General features: G+C 40.7%; 1 protein-coding gene across 9 annotated transcripts in view; it reads left to right on the forward strand.

Moving 5' to 3' along the window:
* The window catches only part of SYNCRIP (synaptotagmin binding cytoplasmic RNA interacting protein), a 47,595-nt gene that overhangs the window by 8,807 nt on the left and 16,763 nt on the right, over positions 1-22,025 (forward strand). For all 9 annotated transcript variants that reach the window (XM_089691328.1, XM_089691330.1, XM_089691331.1 and 6 more), the window contains 7 exons: positions 7,859-7,977; positions 8,855-8,962; positions 13,500-13,613; positions 13,865-14,041; positions 14,125-14,260; positions 16,115-16,320; positions 20,454-20,603. In XM_089691328.1, the coding sequence (XP_089547454.1) occupies positions 7,859-7,977; positions 8,855-8,962; positions 13,500-13,613; positions 13,865-14,041; positions 14,125-14,260; positions 16,115-16,320; positions 20,454-20,603 (1,010 nt within the window). The remainder of the gene's footprint in view (positions 1-7,858; positions 7,978-8,854; positions 8,963-13,499; positions 13,614-13,864; positions 14,042-14,124; positions 14,261-16,114; positions 16,321-20,453; positions 20,604-22,025) is intronic.

Below are 22,025 nucleotides of genomic sequence, written 5' to 3' on the forward strand. Positions count from 1 at the left end.
AATTGCTTTATTGTCCGTACAAGTTGCTGAAAACCATAAATCGGTGGTAAATTACTGTTAATTGTCATAAGTTCTGAAATTGCGAACTTTAAAGTGCAGTTCCAGTCTGTTTTTTTGTCTTGCATAGCATGTGGGAAGGATAGAACCTCCCATGCGATTATTGCTGTCTTGTGTCTCCATTGAACATTTCCCTCACTTGTCCAAAAGACAATGATCCTGAAGAATAAAAGTGAGGGGAACTCTTCAGCAGGGACATGTTTCAAAGGAAAAATCTTATGAATGGTCTAATCCTTCTGACATGATTCAACAGTAAACAATAACATTTTGACTTGGGTTATCATTTAAGGACCATTAACACCAGTGCATTGATCTGTGTTTTTTAGCGCAGCTGTAAAACGCAGATTAACAAAAGGGCATCCGAATGTGTCCTGTTCACATCGTAACAATAAAAATACAACGTATGCATTTTATTGTAACGTATATAAGCAGATGTCAACTTAATGCACAGGATTTCCTGAGAAAATGCAGTACACTTTAGCACGTGCTAAAATGTATGTCGACTGGCTTCTGCGCACGACCAAAATGGATAGAAATGTACATCCATTTTTCATACATTTTAGTGCAAGTCTGTGTGAATTGGCCCTTAATGTAATGCTGCTATTACGGTCACCAAAACTGAAGTGATATGCTTGGCTAAACCAGTGCTGTTGGCACATAGGTGCATGCAAGTCTGGTCCTTCTCGGGGTAAGTACGTGGAGTGCCCAGGTTTTCAGAATTGTGCTTAGGGAACATTCATATCTGCAAATGCACCCAACACCGATTACATCCAGGGCAGATCACTAGTGTGATTGCTGTATAAGCAATTACATGCATGTGGCTGTGATTAGCGGCGGGAGCCTGCAGTGTGTGGTTCCTGTGTGTAATGGGTGTCCAGTGCATTGGCAGGTGTGCATGCACCCTTAATGGGTTGTTTGGGTCTAGAACTTGGCCTTATCCCTTCCAATCATCTAAGCAGCACTGCTTGAAGTTAAGACTACCCATCTTCGTAGGTCAGTTGTGCTTCTTTGGTGGGAAGGGCCTAGGTCTGGTTCTCGGCTGGAACAATGAGAGACTTGACGGCAGTGCTGGATTAGGCAAATATAACACAATTCACGTTTACGTTAAGAAAATACATTGGTGCTGTCATGTATTATCTATGGACTCGATGAGCAAGTCAGAAGAAGCTAGTTAATTGGCTTTGCCTCAGTGTTTCTGATATAAGGTTCTTCTGTTCTAAATATCCCACCTGTGAACATTTCAAATAATCATGTAGCTCACTGAGCTAGGGAATGTCTAAAGTTTCTCTGCAGACCTATATGAACATGAAGGATTTGGATAGGGCATTTGCCAAGCGGCATGTTGTTTGACCAGGGAAATGGCAAACATTGTAAATTGGAATAATATTTCAGGTCTGCTCCACACTGGGCATTTACAAGAAAACTTTTATGTAAAGTACATCAAGATACTTCTGCAAGGCATAACATCTTGACTTCATTTATCTTAATCTTATTTATTCTAATCTAGGTATTTTGTACATGTTCCTAAAGGCAGCACAAAGCCCCCATCCATGGGGGGTTTCAAGTATTGCTTTACTTAACATAGACTATGGATTTCTAAGGGGCAATACACCATCTGGAACTTGTGCATATTTCATATAAAAGTCCAGCTGTCCTTCAAGGAGCCAGATTTGCTGTGATGTGGCATGCTCAATACAATTTGTCAATATGTCAATTATTTGAACATGCAGCCAATACAATGAAATAACTTAGCGGTCCTGGTAATTGCGATTTAAACCTAATTGTAAATACCTGGCTCTTGGCTGAAATTTGTGTGCATGCTTAGATTTTTCTTTCTGCAGATGCAGCATGTTCACTTATTTTGTTGGTTGGCTACCAGGAAGTGCTGTAATCATGGTCATATTTTTCCCAAGAAATTGTGCACTTTAATGGCAAGATGCCCTTTTGTCCCTCTTGCCTTCTGGAAAAAAGTATGCGTGGTGGGCTCTGCAGTCCTGAGTGTGCATTTGCTCCCTGCCATAGTTTTATAGACTACCTGTCTCCCCTACAGGGGAGAGGTGGAATGGATATTCTACCCCAGTGCAACATGTATCAGAAATTTCTATTTTGCCATCTCTCTAGAGAGTGAAAAATGTAATCCTTTACAATTACTAACATCTTATACTTACCTGCTCTGTGCAATGGTTTTGCACAGAGCAGTTCCAATCTTCCCCTTGTCTGGTCCCCCACCAGCGCTCCTCGGTCCTCCCCCCACTGAGTTCCCCCCTAATAAGCCGCTTTCTATGGGGGCATTTGCTCCCTAGCCAGCTGTGTGTCCATAGATACATGGCTTGGCCCCTCTTCCCAATCTCCTTACTGCCTGTGAATGATGGCAGCCTGAACCAATGGTTACACTGCTGTCCTCTGCGCCAGTAAGAAGAGAGCTGCTGTTCTTGTTCACAGCGTTTGATCAAGATTGAATTCATCTAAGTATGGGGAGGGGGGAACTGCATGCAGAAAGGTTTTTACCTTTTAAAGGATAAGTCCGTCTTTGAATCAATGATGTTGCCGTGAGCCCCGCACATCTGCGCTCTTACAATTGTGGCAGTGAGCACGGGAAGAAGATCACCATCTCGCTACTGGGGGGGGGGGGGGGGGGGGTCTGATACTGTACATGTTATGCCCTAAGGTATGGGTGTAACGTGTTCAGGAGGGTGGACTTATCCTTTAATGCATTAAGGTAAAAAAAAAACTTCCTGCCTTTAAAACCACTTTGTTTAGTCCCACTTTAACTACTTTCTGACAGCCTACCACAGTTGTACCGCTGCAGCGGATCACATAATTTGTGTGATCTAGCTCTTCCTGGTAGGGGGTTTGCGCCCACTGCCCTGGCTGTGCTGCAGCTTGGTATATGCTGATGAGCAGGTCCCGGCTATAAATCAGCCAGAGCGAATAAAAAAAAGAGCCCTATGTTTACCTGTCTACAGAAAGCGGGTAATGTACACTTTGCTTCTCTTCTTTTTTTTTTCTCTCCCTGCAAAGCAGGGAATAGAAACCTGCACATTGCTTATACAGGCCATAGACGCACTGTTAGTGGGGCAATGACATCGGCCGATTTTCGTGGTTCCTCATTTTGTTTATTGGTCATGCTGGAAAATTCGTGAAAAATTGCTGATTTTTGCAATCATTGGTGGCAATATTGGTTTACAGAACGAATGTTTCATTTTTCGGAAGAAAAATCGGCCGATAAACGAAACGTCTATGGCCTGCATTAGTGTAGACGGCACATAGTAAACATTGTTAAGCACACAGTTAATCCTTTGCCCATAAATGTTATCCCCTTCCCAGCCAGTGTCATTAGTACAGTTAGTCAGTTCCCACCTGGCATCAGACTACCCGCCGTACTATCACAGTCAATGATGACCGCCATTACGTTAAAAAAAAAAAAAAAAATCCAAGGCTCCACAATTTTTTGACTGGTAGTGTCAAGAGAATTGGTGATTTCAGTACCGTTCTTTCCCTCCTGGGGGCTCTGACATAAGGAAACAAGTCCTAGCCTCCATCAAGATGGCTGTCTCTGCATGGAGAACATGCAGAACAAGGCTTCAAACATGCTTAAAACAAACAGATCTATACTCAAAGAAAAAGAGGAAAAAAAACCTGGCGGACTCAATGGACCACAAGGTCTTTTTTTTTTTTTTTTTTTTTTTTTTTTTTTCTGCTTTCACTTTCCTAGGTTTATTCTTTTGGGTGCATAGCTTCCAGAGTTCAGATTTTCTTTAACGGTTTCCCGACCGCCCTATAGCAGAAATCCTGCTACAGGGTGGCATGGGTGCGTAAAATCGTGTGTGTGTATATATATGTGTGTGTGTGTGTGTGTGTGTGTATGTATATATGTATGTATATGATTTTGCATTTCTGGGTATGGGGTGCACGCCCCCATTCATGGCTTTCAATCACCGGGTCCCAGACGGTGATTGCCGAGCATCTCCGACAGGGAGCAGAACTGTTTGTAAACAAAACAGTTCTCCCTGTCAGCTCGTGCTCACTGTGTGAAGCACACAGACACAAGTACAGACACAACCGTGCACAGTTAACACTTTGATCATCCCTCATGTTAACCCCTTTCTGCTCAGTGCCATTAGTAGTGTGTGTTTTGTTTTTTTTTAGCACTGATCACTGTATTGGTGTCGCTGCGGATGTCAGTGACACCAAGTCTGTTCCCTCCAGTGTCAGAATGCCCGCCGTAATCCCGCTATAAGTTGCTGATCGCTGCCAATACTAGTAAAAAAAATTAAAAAAATCCCGGTATATATACCGCAGTTTGTAAACACTATAACTTTTATATAAACCAATTAATTTATACGTATTAGGATCCTTTTTGTAGCAAAGACATGTAGCAGAATACATTTTGCCCTAAATTTATGACTAAATTAGATTTTTATTTTTTTTTTAAATTTTACTGGACATGTTTAACCTCTTGCCGACCGCGCATAGCCGAATGACGGCTTCAACGCGGCCGGCCAGTTCTGAGTGGACGTCATATGACGTCCTCCCAGAACGCGCTCTCCTGGGGCGCGCACCCGGCGATCTTCGTGATCGCTGTGTCCTACGGACACAGCTGATCACGTGATGTGGTGAAAGGCCGATCCCACCGGCCTTTTACCACGTGATCAGCGGTGTCCAATGACACGCTGATCACAGGGAAATGCAAGTGCCGGTTCTCGGCTGCACTTTCCTCACGCTGTCAGATCGTGAGTTAAGTACTGCCGAGAACCGGCAGTTGTCAGAGTGGGGATCGGCACCGATCATCAGAGCACTGATGATCAGTGCCCTGATGATCGGTGCCCAGCAGTGCGCCCACTAGCCCCGCCCACCCATTCCCAGCAGTGCCCCCACCTGTGCCCAGCAGTGCCCCCACCTTTGCCACTCTGCAGTGCCACCTACCTGTGCCCAGAAGTGCCACCTACATGTGCCCAGCAGTGCCACCCACCTGTGCCCGCCCACCAGTGCAGCCCAGCAGTGCTGCCAGTCAGTGCCACCAGTCAGTGCCCAGGGGTTGTGCCAGTCAGTGCCGCCAGTCAGTGCCCAGAAGTGATGCCAGTCAGTGCCGTCTATCAGTACCCATCATCAGTGTCACCTATCAGTGCTGCATATCAGTGCCGCCTATCCGTGACCCCTAATTAGTGCTGTCTATCAGTGCCGCCTATCCGTGCCACCTCATTAGTACCGCCTATCAGTGCCCATCAGTGCCGCCTCATCAACGCAAATCGGTGAAGGAGAAAAAATACCTGTTTGAAAAATTTTATAAAAGATACAAATAAACTTTTTTTTTTTTTTTTTTCAAATTTTTTGCACTTTTTTTAATTTATAGCGCAAAAAGTAAAGCGCCCAGTGGCGATTAAATACCATCAAAAGAAAGCTCTATTTGTGAGAAAAAAATGATCAAAATTTCATATGGGTACAATGTTGCATGACCACGCAATTGTCAATCAAAGTGCGGCAGCGCGGAAAGCTGAAAATTGGCCTGATAAGGAAGGGGGTATAAGTACCTGGTAGGCAAGTGGTTAATAGCAAAAAGTCAAAAATGTTTTTTGGTTTTTTTTTTTTTCAAAATTGTTGGTCGTTTTTTGTTTTTTTTTTTTCCTTTTTATAGCACAAAAAATAAACCGCACAGGCGATCAAATACCACCAAAGGATAGCTCAATTTGTGGTAAAAAAGGATGTAAATTTCCGGTGCAGCGTTGCATGACCGTGCAATTGTCAGTTAAAGTAACGCAGCGCCATAACGCAAAACAAAAAAATGGCCTGGTCAGGAAGGGGGTAAAGCCTCAGGAGGGCAAGTGGTTAAAACTGGATGAACATCTAGTCCTTTGGGAAGACTGGTAGTTTTGTATGATCTGTAGCAAGGCTTTGATATGTACAGTACTGCAGACTCTATAGAGGGCAAGGGGCATTGATTGGTATTAGATTGACAGTGGTTATCCTTTAAATTGTTGCAGCTTATGTATGCTTTGAGAATGCAGTTTTTAGTGCCTGGGTTGATTAACTGCCAGGTACTCTGCATGAGAGGAGTTGTCCTTTGCAAATACTATCTCGGCCTGTGTTTGCATTGAATTTTTGACAGCTGAAATGGTAGATCAGGGCAGTGTGGTAAGAATTAGGTGACTTGCAGAATTTAAGCGTCAATTTGCACTGGAATGCAAGTGTCTGGTTTTGACCCTTTTATTTCAATTGGCTGTCAAATGCACAGGAACGTGCAAAAAGTGGGGCAAGCACTACTTTTACAAATCATGCCACACCAAATCGCATGGTACTGCGATACCATTCTGTTTGGTGGCCACAAATACACTGCATTTGGTTTATTTAGCCAAAACACTTTGTACCCCTATGCACTGTTATGTTAATTACTAACAATGGGGATTCCCCTAGTACTTAGGGCTGACTAATTCCTTCCTAATCCAGCTGGACCATTCAGTTTGGGTAGTGACCTTTTGTCTCTTTCACATGAGATTAAAGATGCATCAAAATGACAAATATGGGTTAACATGATTGTAGTGTTAATCTGATATCGCAATTGTGTTAATGTTGCCCAAATGCCACCTCTGGATTTCAGGGGGGTTTTTTCACAAGGGGAAGTAAATGCACCTGTAGCATTTGACACGCTTAGTATGCGTTTTTGAAGTGTTGCAATTGAGTTCAGTGCAAGGCAGCAGGTTAAAGCAAAGCCTAGAAAACGCAACATGTCTTAAAATGGGGTGCCAGTGCTGGGCTCTGCTTTCATGTGTAAAAAATGTATATACATTTTAAATATTTTTTTTTAAAAAGAATGCTAAACATAAACTGGTAAATCTAAAACATCAGTAGAAAAAAGTATTTAAGGTTTTCACACCATAGTAAAACAGAACATTGTTTTTTCATAGCTATAGATATTGCAGAAAAATTAATTTTCAAAGTTCACATTGAAATCCTAGGCTTTTGCATGAGGGCAAGTCCTGGCAGACTGCCATCCTTCTAATGTGAACAACAAGCAGGTGTTTCTAAACTGTTAGAAATGATGGAATCTGACTTTAGGCCTGATCCACACTACGACACGCAGTAACAAGCGTTAATTATTTGCTTATGTTTTTGTGCATTGGCACATAGGACAAGCCCATTCATTCATTTTAATTGACAGACCTACGCATGACAAACGCATCAGAGTAGCTCATGTGGCTTTTTTAGCACTGAGCTTTTTGTATTCTTTCACCATGTGTTTTTGCTGCATGGACAAATCCACACCTTTTTTACAGTGTGTTGGGTGTCATTAACAATGAATGACAGTGCAGGTGCATACAAAATGATTGTTCCTGAACAATAAAATGCAAAATCGCACAACATGTGAATGCAACCTTATCACAAACTGCAACGTGTGTGCCTATGTGGGATTGGGCACTAATGTATTTGCATGATGCTGGGAATCCACATTTGATTTTAGCTTTGAGTATAAAGAAAAGTGGCTAGCTGGTAAACGTATGGTTGGTTCCATAAAGCCTACTTCTGCGTTAATTGCTCACTTTTAGCTGACCATACATGTTAGACTCTATACAATCGTCTTTTTGATTTTTCAACCACCATGGAAGGCAAAGGTCTCCCTTAGCAATGCAATTAGGTATGTTCTTGCTGCTCTTGTGTGTGGATTTTAGCCTATGTAGTAAACATGCTCTAAAAGTGTTCACAAACCATTTCATTGCATGCATATCTTAATTTGTCTTAACTCTTTCTAACATGGGTGAATACATTGCTTCTCCTTGGTCTGAAATATGCTCTATTGTTCCCACAGGATTAGTTGCACATTGTGATCTAGATGAAAGAGCGATTGAAGCTTTAAAGGAATTCAATGAAGAAGGTGCATTAGCTGTACTTCAGCAGTTTAAGGACAGCGATCTCTCGCATGTACAGGTAAACGTGATGGCATGCAAAACATGGCTTGTGTTGGGATGATGTCACTACAAGTGGAAAACTAGTCAGTTTTGTTGGCGTGCAGTGTTTACACTTTGAGTCAGTTTGCTTGACAATGGTTTATCTTTCTGTAAAAAAAAGTCTTTTAATCTGTTGAACAGTTGTTCTTTACAAATGTGCTCTAGTTATAAGTGTACATATGGAATTTGTACAGTAACGACCTAGTTTATTTCAGAGTGCAGCACTCATTACTACATGGTGAGAGCCCTGCCTGATCATTTCTGTATAGAACTCCATTACCAAACTGCAGAAAAGTCCAAGCATAGTGGGCTGCCTCTTTGATGGTTAAACGGAAATTTCCAGGTGCTGCACAAGGCCCATAATCTAGAGTGCTCTTGGAGCCCTACAACACAGGGTTATGATATGTAAACACTGTTTGAGGCCACCCATTTCATTGGTTATTCTGTAGTGGGCTAAGTGCTATCCTTGTTGATTATTCTGTAATGGGAGGGGGCAAAGCTACACCATTCTTGGGACTGATTGTGCGTTTGTCAAGCTAAGCTTAAATTTTCGTGTCGGAAATGCAGGCGCAACCGCACACATTCCCACTATGAAAAAAACACTCTGCTTTTTTGCTGATGTGCGGGGGTGCCATTAATACTAAATCCTCCGCATTTCAGCAAAATGCATACGTTTTTTCTTTCCCTGCATTTCTGTGGGTAATGTAGCCCATATGTAGATTACAAAGGTTTTAATGGATTAGTTTTGATGAAAAATGTTTGTCAAAGTCTTTAATTTTTCTAGATTTGGTAAATGAAGTTTTACATTTCAGTGAGGCTTTTTGTAATGGGCTGGTCGTTCTTGTCTTTTGCTTTAGAATAAAAGTGCCTTTTTATGTGGAGTTATGAAAACTTATAGGCAGAGAGAGAAACAAGGGACCAAAGTTGCTGATTCTAGCAAAGGACCGGATGAGTCCAAAATTAAGGTATGTGAATCTTTATTTCCCTCATTCTATATTGTATTTGTTTTGTTTTTTAAACATGGCTTTATTTACCGATTTACCTGACAGTTGCTCCACAAAAATACTTATTTTATTGTGCAATTTAAAAAAATTACTGCATGTCATACAATCCTTAAATGTGATTTAAAGTGGTCGTAAGGTCAGGATTTGAAAAATCTGCAGTCAGGCAGGGTTTTTATAACTGAGGAGACCATAGTGGTCTCTTCTATCATAAATGTGCCTCCTGCCTGTTAGTGATAATGTGATTGGAGCTACATATGTGCAGCTCGGATCACAATTACGGCCCACTCTGTGTGCTGTGGTGATGTGAGTGATGTCACTGCAGCCCAGCCATTCAAGCTGCCGAAAATGGAGAACCCAGAAGGAAGACCAGGAGAAGATAGATGTGCTGAGGACAAGAGAGCCGTGACCACTCAGCACTGCAGGGCTCCGTTTTCAGTTAAGTCTGTCATAATATGCTAGTAAACCTGCAGAGGGTCTAGAGTTTTTATGTATTTATATATGTGTGTGTGTGTGTGTGTGTGTGTGTGTGTGTGTGTGTGTGTGTGTATATATATATATATATATATATATATATATATATATATATATATATATATAAATCTTTAATGCTTTTAAAACGTTTTAATTTTTGCAAAATGCTGACATTGAGAGAGGTTTCCTCTGTGTCGACAGTTGATTAAGAATGCACAATAATTCTCCATGTGCTTTATGTGGCTTTGCTTCTGGGTTTTCAGGTTTCCTCTCTGACTCCAAAGATATGCTGGTGGGTTATTTGGTTTCTCTCTAAATTGGCCCTAGTATGTGTATATCTAAATGTGAGTTACAGACGATTATAACAAAGGGCTGTAACTAGCAATTATTTTCATAATCAATTAGTTGGCCGATTGTTTTGTTTTAATGGTTTCCCGACCGCCCTAAAGCAGAAATACTGCTACAGGGTGGCACGGGTGTGCAAAATCACATGTATTTATACCATCCATTTGTGGCTGTCAATCACCGGGTCCCGGCCGGTGATTAGAGGATCTGCGGGGCGGAGAACTTTTGTTTACTTACAGTTCTGCTCCCTGTCAGCTCCAGCACATTGCTTTGGTTGGCTGTGCACAGCACAGCCATCCAAAGCAGTGTGCTTACAGTGAAGCACACAAACACTGCCCCCTAGTAAAACACTCCCTGCACACAGTTAACCCTTTTATAGCCCCTCATGTTAACCCCTTCCTGCCCAGTGCCATTAGTACAATGTCAGTGCTTTTTTTGTTCTTTTAGCACTGATCATTGTATTAGTGTCGCTGCGGATGTCATTGACAGCAAGTCAGTTCCCCCCCCCCCCCCCCCCCCCATGTCAGAATGTCTGCTGCAGTCCTGCTAAGTCACTGATCACCGCCATTACTAGTAGAAAAAAAAATCCCAGTTTATATGCCATTTGTAAACTATAGCTTTCACGTAAACCAATTACCGTATTTTTCACTCCATAAGACGCACCTAGGTTTTAGAGAAGGAAAACAAGAAAAAAAAAAGATTCTGAACCAATGGACTGCAGACGTAGTACAGGAAATGACCACAGACCGCAGGGGGTGACCAGAGACTGCGGACATGGTGCAGGGGGTGACCAGATACTGTGGACGTGGGGCAGGGGGTGACCCTTTGGGGAGCAGAAGGGGGAGGGAGTGGGTACCCGAATTTGACAGGTACTCGCTCCCACTTCTGCGGAGTTCTCCTCCCTCCCTGTCTTCTGGGACACATGACAGGTCCCAGAAGACTGCCGGACGATTCACAAAGCACAGCGCTTCTCGCGCAGGTGCAGTTTGCACCCGGCTGTGAAGCAGCAAGCTGTCCCATCCGGGTGCCCACACTAAAGATTCCGGTGCCAGGGAGAGAAGATGGTGAGGACACCGCTGGACTGAGGAGCAGGTTCTGCTGCACAGAAGAGCCAAGTGACCAGCCCGGTATTCTATCACACCGGCAGCAGGAATAGCAGGCTGGCCACTCCATAAGACGCACAGACATTTTCCCCCATTTTTTGGGGGTAGGTAGTGCGTCTTATGGAGTGAAGAATATGGTAATTTACACGTATTGGGATTTTTTTTTTAGCAAAGGCATGTAGCAGAATACATTTTGGCCTAAATTTTAATTTTTTATAATTTTTTTACTGGACATGTTTAATAGCAAAATGTAAAAAAATATATATATTTTTCTCTTCAAAATTGTCAGTCTTTTTTTTTTTTTTCTCCTTTTAAGGCGCAAAAAATTAAAACCGCACAGATGATCAAATACCACCGAAAGAAAACTCAATTTTGGGGGGGGGGGGGGGGGAAGGACATAAATGTCATTTGGGTGCAGTGTTGCATGACTGCACAATTTTCAGTTAAAGTAGCGCAGTGCCGTAACGCAAAAAATGGCCTGGTCAGGAAGGGGGGTAAATCCTCAGGAGGGCAAGTGGTTAATCAGATGACCTCAAATGTTTGGTGTACAATATAGTTAATATGTAAAGTTTAAAAAAAAAGACAACTTTATTCTTGAATATCTATATGCAGTGGTAAATATAAATAACCAGCTATATGGTTAGGGAAAAAATTATCTAGTCCACTCTGAGAATACCATCTGGTACATATCAGACTTGGAGATTCGAATTTTTATTCAAAGGAAAAAAAAATAAAAAGACCTAAAACACTATTGTAGATTTTCAGATGGGATTGCAATAAAATATTGTGCATGACAAACTTGTTATGGGCAAGTAGGTTGATACAAGCTTACATGTACCTGCTGTCACTTAATGGTGGCCATGCACACCTTTTTCCTTTTTTTTTCTAATTGTTAGTGGGATCAAATTGCTATTCGCTTTCAACCACAGTGATGAAAAAAAAAATTGAAGGCGCAGAATAGAGAACTTCTTGATCTAACAAATTTCCGGATTGTGTATGTGGATTTGCATTCAGAAATGCAATCATTTTAAAATTGAATAGTAAAAGCAAGTGAAATTTCAAACATTTGGCCATTAAATGTAAAGAGAATTTATAGCAAGCCACAAAGTATAGTATGGAGTGCCCCTATAGCAAGGTAAAAAGAACTCCTGCCTTTCGGAATCAATCCTTTTCAGAACTACATGTCCCACAAGACATTGATACTCGTTCTCTGGCATTTCATGATATGCATGCATGGATGGTGTACCAAGCTGTATCTTCTGCACTGCATACTGATATGTATGAGCTGTGTACTGAGCTGCATGTGTGCTGCACTGTATTTCCTGATATGTAAACAAAAAATGCATTCTGTATGCAGGTCAACGAAGCAGCTGACCAACTAATCGATTATGAAAATAGTTGACTATTTTCTATATTGATTATATTGATTCATTGTTTCAGCTCTAAACAGTGTACAACTTGTATGTAAAGAGCTGTGTAAAATGCGGTGCTATATTAATACCGGTGATAAATAATAGCTCTTTCTGCCCATTGCCATTTGCTTGGTTGGAAATTACATCTCCATAGTCTGTTATCTCAGGCTGTGACAAGCCTGGGTTCACGCAGGAGCAGCGGGGAACCGCATGCGATTTGGACAGAAATCACATTCCTGTTAAAATCGCATGCTATTTTTTGCAGTGTAATTTTGCGTCCATACGTTTTAGTATTGACTCAAATTGCACTGGAAAGTATTGGTTTGGGTATCTGGAGCATTTTCACGAACATTCGTGAAAATACTTGGTAATGGTGCATCACTACTTTATAGCTAATGTTGCCAACTATAGGTACCCACTTTTTTTTTATACTGTTATGAGCAGGAGGACCGTTTTAAAACTCTCTATTCTGTGTGTTGTTTTTTTTTTCTTTCTTGAGATGACACCAAAACCTCATGCTCCTGAATGTAAAAAAAAATATTGTAGAAAATCAGAGTTCAAATACAGCCAAAGCTCATTTGGCTGTTTTTCTCCTGCGGATCACAGGAGAGCAGTTCATTCTGTACTCCTGTGACCCGTTTTCAGCCTAAAGGCTGCTGTCAACTGACATTCAGCCGGTCAAAACTGGGGAAAGGTCGTAACCATATGGTCGGGATCCACCCAGTAGCCTGGACTGGTACCTGGCTCAGTCTCTCAGCGAGCCTCAAAGCCTGAGCCTGCTGTTCCCTCTACAGCCCAGTGGTCCAGTGAGTGCTGGGGTGGGGGAACAGATGCAGCATTGACTCGATGCTGCATCCACCTAGGTAAGTATGATTTAAAAAAAGAAAAATAAATGCTACTTTTAATTGAAATGACAGACTTTGGGCTGCTGCCTCATTTGGTCCATTACTCTAATGAACAGCCTTACTGACCACTACAGAAATGTTGGTATATTCAGGACCTAAGCTTTGGTGTCAGAGCTTAATCTTATTTTTTTTAACAGTTTTTTTAAGTTGCTCTGGATTGCAAGCTGCTATTTTAACCTTTCTTCTTGTATTGCGACTGAGCAAGTAGCATGCCATTGTGAAACACTTGTTCAGGATACCTTTTTTTTTTTTTTTTTGCCAGGCCCTTCTAGAAAGAACAGGATACACTCTAGATGTAACAACTGGTCAAAGAAAATATGGCGGCCCACCACCAAACATGATCCACTCAGGGCAACAGCCTTCTGTTGGCACAGAGGTAAAGTGTATTCTACATTAAGGCTCTGATCACACAGGGCTATTAGCTGCATGTCCCATGGAGGACCATCTTTTACCGGCATGTAGTTCCACTTAACACCTGTGAATCCCCTTGCAGAGCTGTCTGTTAAGCAGCAGGGGGGTGCACAGGTGTTGCAGTTGCAACTAATTGCCTGGTGTGAGGAGGGCCTAACACACAAGTAAACTAATATAATTGCATATCTAAGCAATTTTTTTTTTTTTTTTCTTCAGATATTTGTAGGAAAGATTCCAAGAGACCTTTTTGAAGATGAACTTGTTCCATTATTTGAAAAGGCAGGAGCAATTTGGGATCTTCGTTTAATGATGGATCCTTTAACTGGGTTAAATAGGGGATATGCCTTTGTTACCTTCTGTACTAAAGAAGCTGCACAGGAGGCAGTCAAGTTGGTAAGTGTGGATATCTTGTTTTAAAGAAAATTCTTTTGCAATATTTGTGCGTGTTCCTTAAAATATATATATTTTTTATCTAGTATAATAACCATGAGATTCGCCCTGGAAAACACATTGGTGTATGCATCTCTGTTGCCAATAATAGACTTTTTGTTGGGTCAATTCCAAAAAGTAAAACAAAGGAACAAATTGTGGAAGAATTTAGCAAAGTTACAGGTAAGATCTATTTTGGTGCATTTTTTTTTAAACTGAGATTTAAGCAGCTACAGTGTACACACAACTGGATACCAAACATGTTTTTGGGCAGTGAAAAAACACCCAGTCTCGCTTTTTGATTAAATGTCTTCCCGGACTGCAATGCTCCAATGTACATGTGCCATCTAAGTTGGACAGTGTTTTTTTCCAGCGATCATGCAGTTGAGAATCGCTGAAATTTAATTTGTTTATGCTCTGCCAGTCAGCTGGCTGCATTTATGCAGTTTGGGGGCACTGAGTTTTAAATTTTGGGTTAAGGGTCATGAGAGAAATAGAGGTTTGCCATTGCTGATATAAAAATGCTACTAAGCCTGCTTGCTTTGGTACTTTAAATGATTAACCTGGTGCAAGTATGCAGGTAAGAGAATTGGAGAAAAGGCTTGTATGTAGTACTACCAAGTTTGTCATTTAGTATCGAAGCAGAAAGAGCCAGTGACAATGCGGGAACTAGCAAGGAGCACTTGACAAAGGCAATCTACAGTTTTCTCTTATTAAAGGTCTATTTTAAGACGGATGATATGTATTCACTAATTTCAAAACCTTGTGTACAGAATCATTTGATTTGAATAAACATCTTGTTTGTGTAAAGTTTAGTTGAAAGTAACTTCACGTTTAAATATTCATAGTACTAGTATTCAATGAGGGGGGTTGTTTTGTTTTTTTTCTTTCCTGTACAGATTTTGTAGTTTCTCCTCTAAATGGCAGATAATTTCTCCAAGCACCTTTTTTGGTTAAATTTAGGAAATGCTACCCAGTTTCTTTTTGCAAAGACATTTAGGCCAGCTGGGGGTTTTCTGCTTTAACACAGAACATGTCCTCAAACCGTGGAGTATGAAAGCTCTAAATGTTTTTGTATTGGGTGTTAAACATTCAGGCTGCAGTATAATACTTAATTTAGTGGCTAGCCTACTGAAAGAGCTTTGTCAGAAGTAGCAAATCACAGGCACTGGGTGCTGTTCTGCAGCCAGTGCTTGTGTAATCACTGTCATATAAATTACAATAGGAACAACTGGATTTTCATTTTTTAACCAGTAAACACTGGATCCACTTTGTGAGCCTTTTGTTGCTGTGAAACACTAAATCTGCATGTATTCCATTATAGTTAGACTGGTTATGTCAGATCTCTGCCTTTTGAGCTAGAAGCATCCATTTGCATAGTAAGGGTTCCAGAGGGACATATAGCATGAGCACATTCTAGTCAAACAATTGTGTGCCATTTTTAAAGATTTACCAGATTTGTTTTTTTGGCACACTTTGTAGGTAAGACAAGTAATGGATTTTGCACTGGCCTGAGTTTATTTTAATTTTTTACAGGCTTTCCACCTCTGGGGAAAATGGGAAGTGCAGTTTATTTTTTTTTTAATACACTGAAGCAGCTTAAGTGATTGCATGTCAAAGAACCTAATGCCCCATACACATGATAAAATCATATGAAATCTGATCGTTGGTACACAGCTTTCAAGGGCTGTTGACAATTTATGCGACAATATCCAAAGGGACAAATAAAAAAATGTTTCTCATATACCAGAATGAATGATTTTTGTTTAATTCAGTAGTTCGAAAACAATCAGAAGACCAAGACCACACGTGGTCAGCAATGAAAGAATACATTACATCACTTCTGAAGTTGTATTCTGTCGTATGAGAATTTTCGTAACCTCTTCATTTTTTTTATGAGACTAGCATCCAAAAAAGAGACAATCATTCGTCTGATATTCTCATCGTGTACGGGGCATTAGGCTGTTATATTTTTGTGTAAAGTTGCAAGCATATTTTAGCTTGTTTGACCCTGTACTTGTGTTTCTATCCTCACAGAGGGTCTCACCGATGTTATATTATATCATCAACCAGATGATAAGAAAAAGAATAGAGGTTTCTGTTTTCTTGAATATGAGGATCATAAAACAGCAGCTCAGGCTAGGCGTCGACTAATGAGTGGCAAAGTGAAAGTATGGGGTAATGTTGTAACTGTGGAATGGGCAGACCCAATTGAAGATCCTGATCCAGAGGTGATGGCAAAGGTAATGTCAAATAATCAGATGACTCCTTTTAGTCCTCATGCACACTGGACGTTTTTGGCTTTTGGCATTTTTTTCTACAGCCAGTAAACTCCCCAGCATGTTATCCTATGTGTCCATGCACACACAGACTGTAGTCAGCATTTTCTGGCTGGAAAAAAAAACAGAACTAGTGGGTTTCAAGGAGTTTTTTTTTTTTTAGCTGTAAAATTGCTCTAATGCTGAAAAACGCTGATAAAAGCTGAAAAAAACGCGGCTATCTGGCATTTGAGCCAGAAGATTTTGTGAGTATAACTACTAAAATAAAAATGCAACCGCTCAAAAAAGCTAATGCTAAAAAAACCCGCAAAACTCTTGTTTTTATAGCAGAATTCTACAGCTAATGTTACTGGCATTTTTATAACGTCCAGTGTGCATGAGGCCTTATAGGCTAGTACTACTTGCTCCTTAACCTTTTATATGTACTGGTTATATTCAGTTACTTTAATTGTGCCCATGGAACAAATGATAGAAATTCTGTCCAGTAGTAATAGATTGGAATAAGGAAGTGTTAAAACACCTGTGCCCCTCTATTTGGGCCTCTCCCTTCTGGGAATTTGCTGATAAAAGGACAGGGAAGCAAGGTGAATCCTCTCCAAGGATACAAAGCACTAAAACCTAAGCGTTTTTAGCCATTCCCCAGCCAGTTCACTTCAATGTATTATGGCATATTTATGTATGTAGATTTGTATGTTCTTATTAAAACTACTTAGTCCACTCTGTGTATAGGATGGATCTTGTGTTGTCAATTGTGTATTTTCATTGCAGTGTTTACATTTAGGTACTGGGTTTTCTTAAAGCTTGTTCAGATGGATGCTTAATGAAGCTTGTGATAGATCCCGGCAAAGTGCTCAGTTTGAAAGTGTTACTGAGTTGAATTTCTCCATATACATATTTGCTCACTGAATCAGTGTTTGGCTTGTGACTGGCCATAGATTTCCATTGCTTCTCATTCCAAATGTATGTGTAATGCTGTCCCCAAATAGGCAATGGAGTTGCTTTCAATGCCTGTCTGAACAAACCCTTCATAGATTTTTGTTTTCTAGATATTGTCAGATCTGATCCATATGTAGAAAAATCTGCATGTTGTGATAAGAGTACTGTCTGTAATGGGGTTTTGAGGAGGTCCTATCATTCATTTCTTCATTCTGCTTGTGTACTATGATAAAATGACTATTCACTGGAAGGTTCAGCTGGCTGCTAACAAAAATTGCCACTTCATCTATTGAACCAGTAGGTCTTGCAATATGCTTAGGACAGCTAAGCCATCTAGCCATGTGTTGTACAGTGGATATAAAAAGTCTACACACCCCTGTTAAAATGTCAGGTTTCTATGATGTAAAAAAAATGAGACCGATAAATAATTTCAGAACCTTTTTCCACCTTTAATATGACTTGTGTACAACTCAATTGAAAGAACAAACTAAAACCATTTGGGGGGGGAGTAAACATATAAAACTAAAATAATGTGGTTGCATACTTGTGCACACCCTCTTAACTGGGGATGTAGCTGTGTTCATAATTAAGCAATCGCATTCAAATCATGTTAAACAGGAGTCAATACACACCTGCCATCATTTTAAAGTGCCTCTGATTAACCCCAAATAAAGTTCAGCTGTTCTTGTAGGTCTTTCCTGACATTTTCTTAGTCGCATCCTACAGCAAAAGTCATGGTCCGCAGAGAGCTTCCAAAGCATCAGGGTCTCATTGTTAAAAGGTATAAGGAGAAGGGTACAAAAAATTTCCAAGGCATTAGATATACCATGGAACAAAATGAAGACAGTCGTCATCAAGTGGAGAAAATATGGCACAACAGTGACATTACCAAGAACTGGACGTCCTTCCAAAATTGATGAAGACTCAAAAAAAACTAGTCTGGGAGTCTGCCAAAAGGCCTACAGCAACATTAACCCCTCTGGCACTATTCCCGAGTGTAGCTCAGGGTTAAGTTTCAGTACCAGAAGCGGTAACCCTGAGCTACTCTCGGGATTACACTGCAGTGGTGCTCTGGGATCCCTGGATTACTTAGCTTGTCCTGCGCTGTCCTCCCGCTGCGTCTCTGGCCGATGCCGGCATCCGTCTTCCTGGTTCCGTTCCCTGCGAGCGTCGGGATGGAACCGGTGGGAGAGTCAAAAATGTAAAAATTTTAGATACACAAAATGCACTAAAATCTAATAGTATTACATTACTGTATCAAACCATTTCATACATTTTGTCCAAAGTGCTTTGTCCTGTGCCCTGCCTGCATTTTTACTGTTCTTTCTGCCTGGAAACTGAGAAACATCCATGGCATCCACAAAGCATCCCTTTCGGTCAAAAGCGGTTTTAGACCAGCGAGAGAACAGCGATAGTAAATTCAAATCTCTTACAGAATTAAGTGATGATTCGTGGGGAAATTCGTCATCGGACACTGAAAACAATTCTGCGACTGAGCTCAGTGATGTGCGAACTTGGCGCTCTTTAAAATTTTCAGTGTTTTTGGTTTGATTACATTATTGAATAAAATGTATTATTTTTTATGATTATAATTTATGATTGTCGTGATTTTTTAATTTTTCTCATACCCGGGATGTTTACTAGACTCTTGTTCAGACAGATTTCAGTGAGTTATTCCCAAGAATTACAGGCCTACAATAAAAAAAGATATTTCCATTGAAAACAATGTACCGCTTCGAGCACAGAAATACTGACATAATCATACCGCTAGGGAGGTTAAAGGTGCTGCAGGAATATCTGGCAAGTACTGGCTGTGTGGTTTATTATTATTATACAGTATTTATAGCGCCAAAGGGTTTGCTCAGCGCTGTACAGTAGCAAGGGGGACAGAACATGAGACAAGACAGTAACAATACAATACACGAGGGGTTCGAGGGCCCTGCTCTTTCGAGCTTACAATCTAGGAGGTACATGTGACGACAATCTCCTGTATTCTTCATAAGTCTGGGCTGTGGGGTAGAGTGGCAAGACAGAAGCCTTTTCTTACGAATAAAAACATCCAAGCCCGGCTGAATTTTACAAAAACACATCTGAAGTCTTCCAAAAGCACGTGGGAAAATGTGTTCTGGTCTGATGAAACCAAGGTTGAACGTTTTGGCCATAATTCCAAAAGATATGTTTGGCACAAAAACACTGTATATCACCAAAAGAACACCATACCCACAGTGAAGCATGGTGGTGGCAGCATCATGCTTTGGGGCTGTTTTTCTTCACATGCAACTGGGGCCTTAGTCAAGGTAGAAGGAATTCTGAAAAGTTCCAAATACCAGTCAATATTGGCACAAAACTTTCAGGCTTTTGCTAGAAAGCTGAACATGAAGAAGAAATTTCAGCACGATCTAAAACATACATCTAAATCAACAAAGCAATGGCTTCACCAGTAGAAGATTAATGTTTTGGGATGGCCCAGCCAGAATCCAGACCTGAATCCGATTGAAAATCTGTGGGGTGATCTAAAACTGTGCTGTGCACAGTAGAGGTCCTCGCAGTCTGACACATTTCGGAGTGTTTTTGCAAGGAAGAGTGGGCATATATTGCCAAGTCGAGATGTGCCATGCTGATACTCATACCCAAAAAGGCTGAGTGCTGGAATTAAATCTAAAGGTGCTTCAACAGAGTGTTTAAGGGTGTGCACACTTATGTAACCATATTTTAGTTTTTTTATTTTTACTTCCCTCAACCTAAAATATTTCAGTTGTACAGGTTACATTAAAGGTGGAAAAAGTTCTGAAATGTTATCTGTCTCATTTTTTTACATCACAGAAACCTGACATTTTAACAGGGGTGTGTAGACTTTTTATATCCACTGTAAATAGCTGTTGCCAATTGACTGACCTGATGCTCAAGGTAAGTTGACCTGAATTGGGATAGTGAAAGATGCAGAAACAGAGTGGGTACAATAGATACAAAGGCGTGGTGGATAGTAGTGACAGGTGCAGAGCTGAATGGGTATGTAGCAAAGTGGAAGTGTTTGGCATGTTAGGCTTTTTGGCCTATGCTTTGTCTTAAGCATCCCTTCCTGTGGTCACCTTTTACATAAGTCTGTTATGATTTGTATTTATGAAGCAGCAGTTTGATTATTGTGGATCTTTCTCTTTCAGGTTAAAGTTTTGTTTGTTCGTAACCTTGCCAACACAGTTACAGAAGAAATCTTGGAAAAAGCTTTTGGACAGTTTGGAAAACTGGAAAGAGTCAAGAAATTGAAAGACTATGCTTTTATTCATTTTGATGATAGAGTTGGTGCAGTAAAGGTGAGTCCCTCTGCACTTGCCTGTTACCTGAGAACAACTACATGGATAAAAGCAGTATATCATAAAAATGCAGCGCTATGAGTAAATGAGGAACTGATACATATATCAATACAGTAAGTAAAGAAATTAGTCCATGCAGCAGTTAATAATGTGACTTTAAGTGCTTTCCTTTAATTCGTATTATCCTGATATTCAGGCGTTGTGCGGAATGGTGCAGAAGAAATGTGCACTCACCAGAACGCACAGATAAATGAGCGTTTGTTAAACATAGGTTCCCCTCTGGAACGTTAGGAAAAGGTCTGTAAGGCGATAACCTCCCTTCAGGATTCCTGGGTGCTCCTGTTTGTTCCCTCAGTAGGTGGCTTGCGGACTTCTCCTTATAGCACGCCCCTTGTCCAGTAGACAGACCAGACACAGACTACAGTCATAAAACGAGTGCAAGTAGAGACTCCCCTGGGGAGCATCAATTTTCAGCCACTCATCCATCTACTGGACAAGGGGCGTGCTATAAGGAGAAGTCCGCAAGCCACCTACTGAGGGAACAAACAGGAGCACCCAGGAATCCTGAAGGGAGGTTATCGCCTTACAGACCTTTTCCTAACGTTCCAGAGGGGAACCTATGTTTAACAAACGCTCATTTATCTGTGCGTTCTGGTGAGTGCACATTTCTTCTGCACCATTCCGCACAACGCCTGAATATCAGGATAATACGAATTAAAGGAAAGCACTTAAAGTCACATTATTAACTGCTGCATGGACTAATTTCTTTACTTACTGTATTGATATATGTATCAGTTCCTCATTTACTCATAGCGCTGCATTTTTATGATATACTGGTTTTCTAGGGTGTTTGGTTACCTTATGTTCAGCGGCTATTCATTTTCCTATAGGGGCGCTCGTTTATAACTCTTTTACAACATGGATAAAAGCAACTCGCTTGCATAAAGCCCAATACCTTAGCTTCAGTGTGAATTCTCTTGTATTGACTCAGTTATTCCCCACCCCCCTTTTCTGGCCAGGCCATCTTTTGCGATATGGCACAGCGTTACTTTAACTGACAATTGCAGGTCATGCAATGCCATACATAAATTACTTTTGTCACTTTTTTTTTTTCCTCACAAATGGTTTTCTTTTAATGGTGTTTTGATCACCTCTGCGTTTTTTATTTTTTGCGCTATAAACAAAGTCCGATTTTTGGAACAAAAATATATATATTTTTGACTTTTTGCTATAAAACCTATCCAATAAAAAAAATGAAATCAAATTTCTTTAATCAAGTTTAATAAACTTTAAATCAAGTTTAGGCCAAAATGTATTCTGCTACATGTCTTTGCTAAGAAAAAAAAAAAAAAAAAATCACAATACGTGTAAATTAATTGCTTTACGTGGAAGATATAGCATCTACAAATAGCTGTGTGTGTG

The sequence above is a fragment of the Staurois parvus genome, unplaced genomic scaffold (assembly GCF_062004578.1).
Source record: "Staurois parvus isolate SC_StPar_1 unplaced genomic scaffold, SC_StPar_1.0 ptg000561l, whole genome shotgun sequence".
Taxonomy (NCBI): Eukaryota; Metazoa; Chordata; class Amphibia; order Anura; family Ranidae; genus Staurois; species Staurois parvus.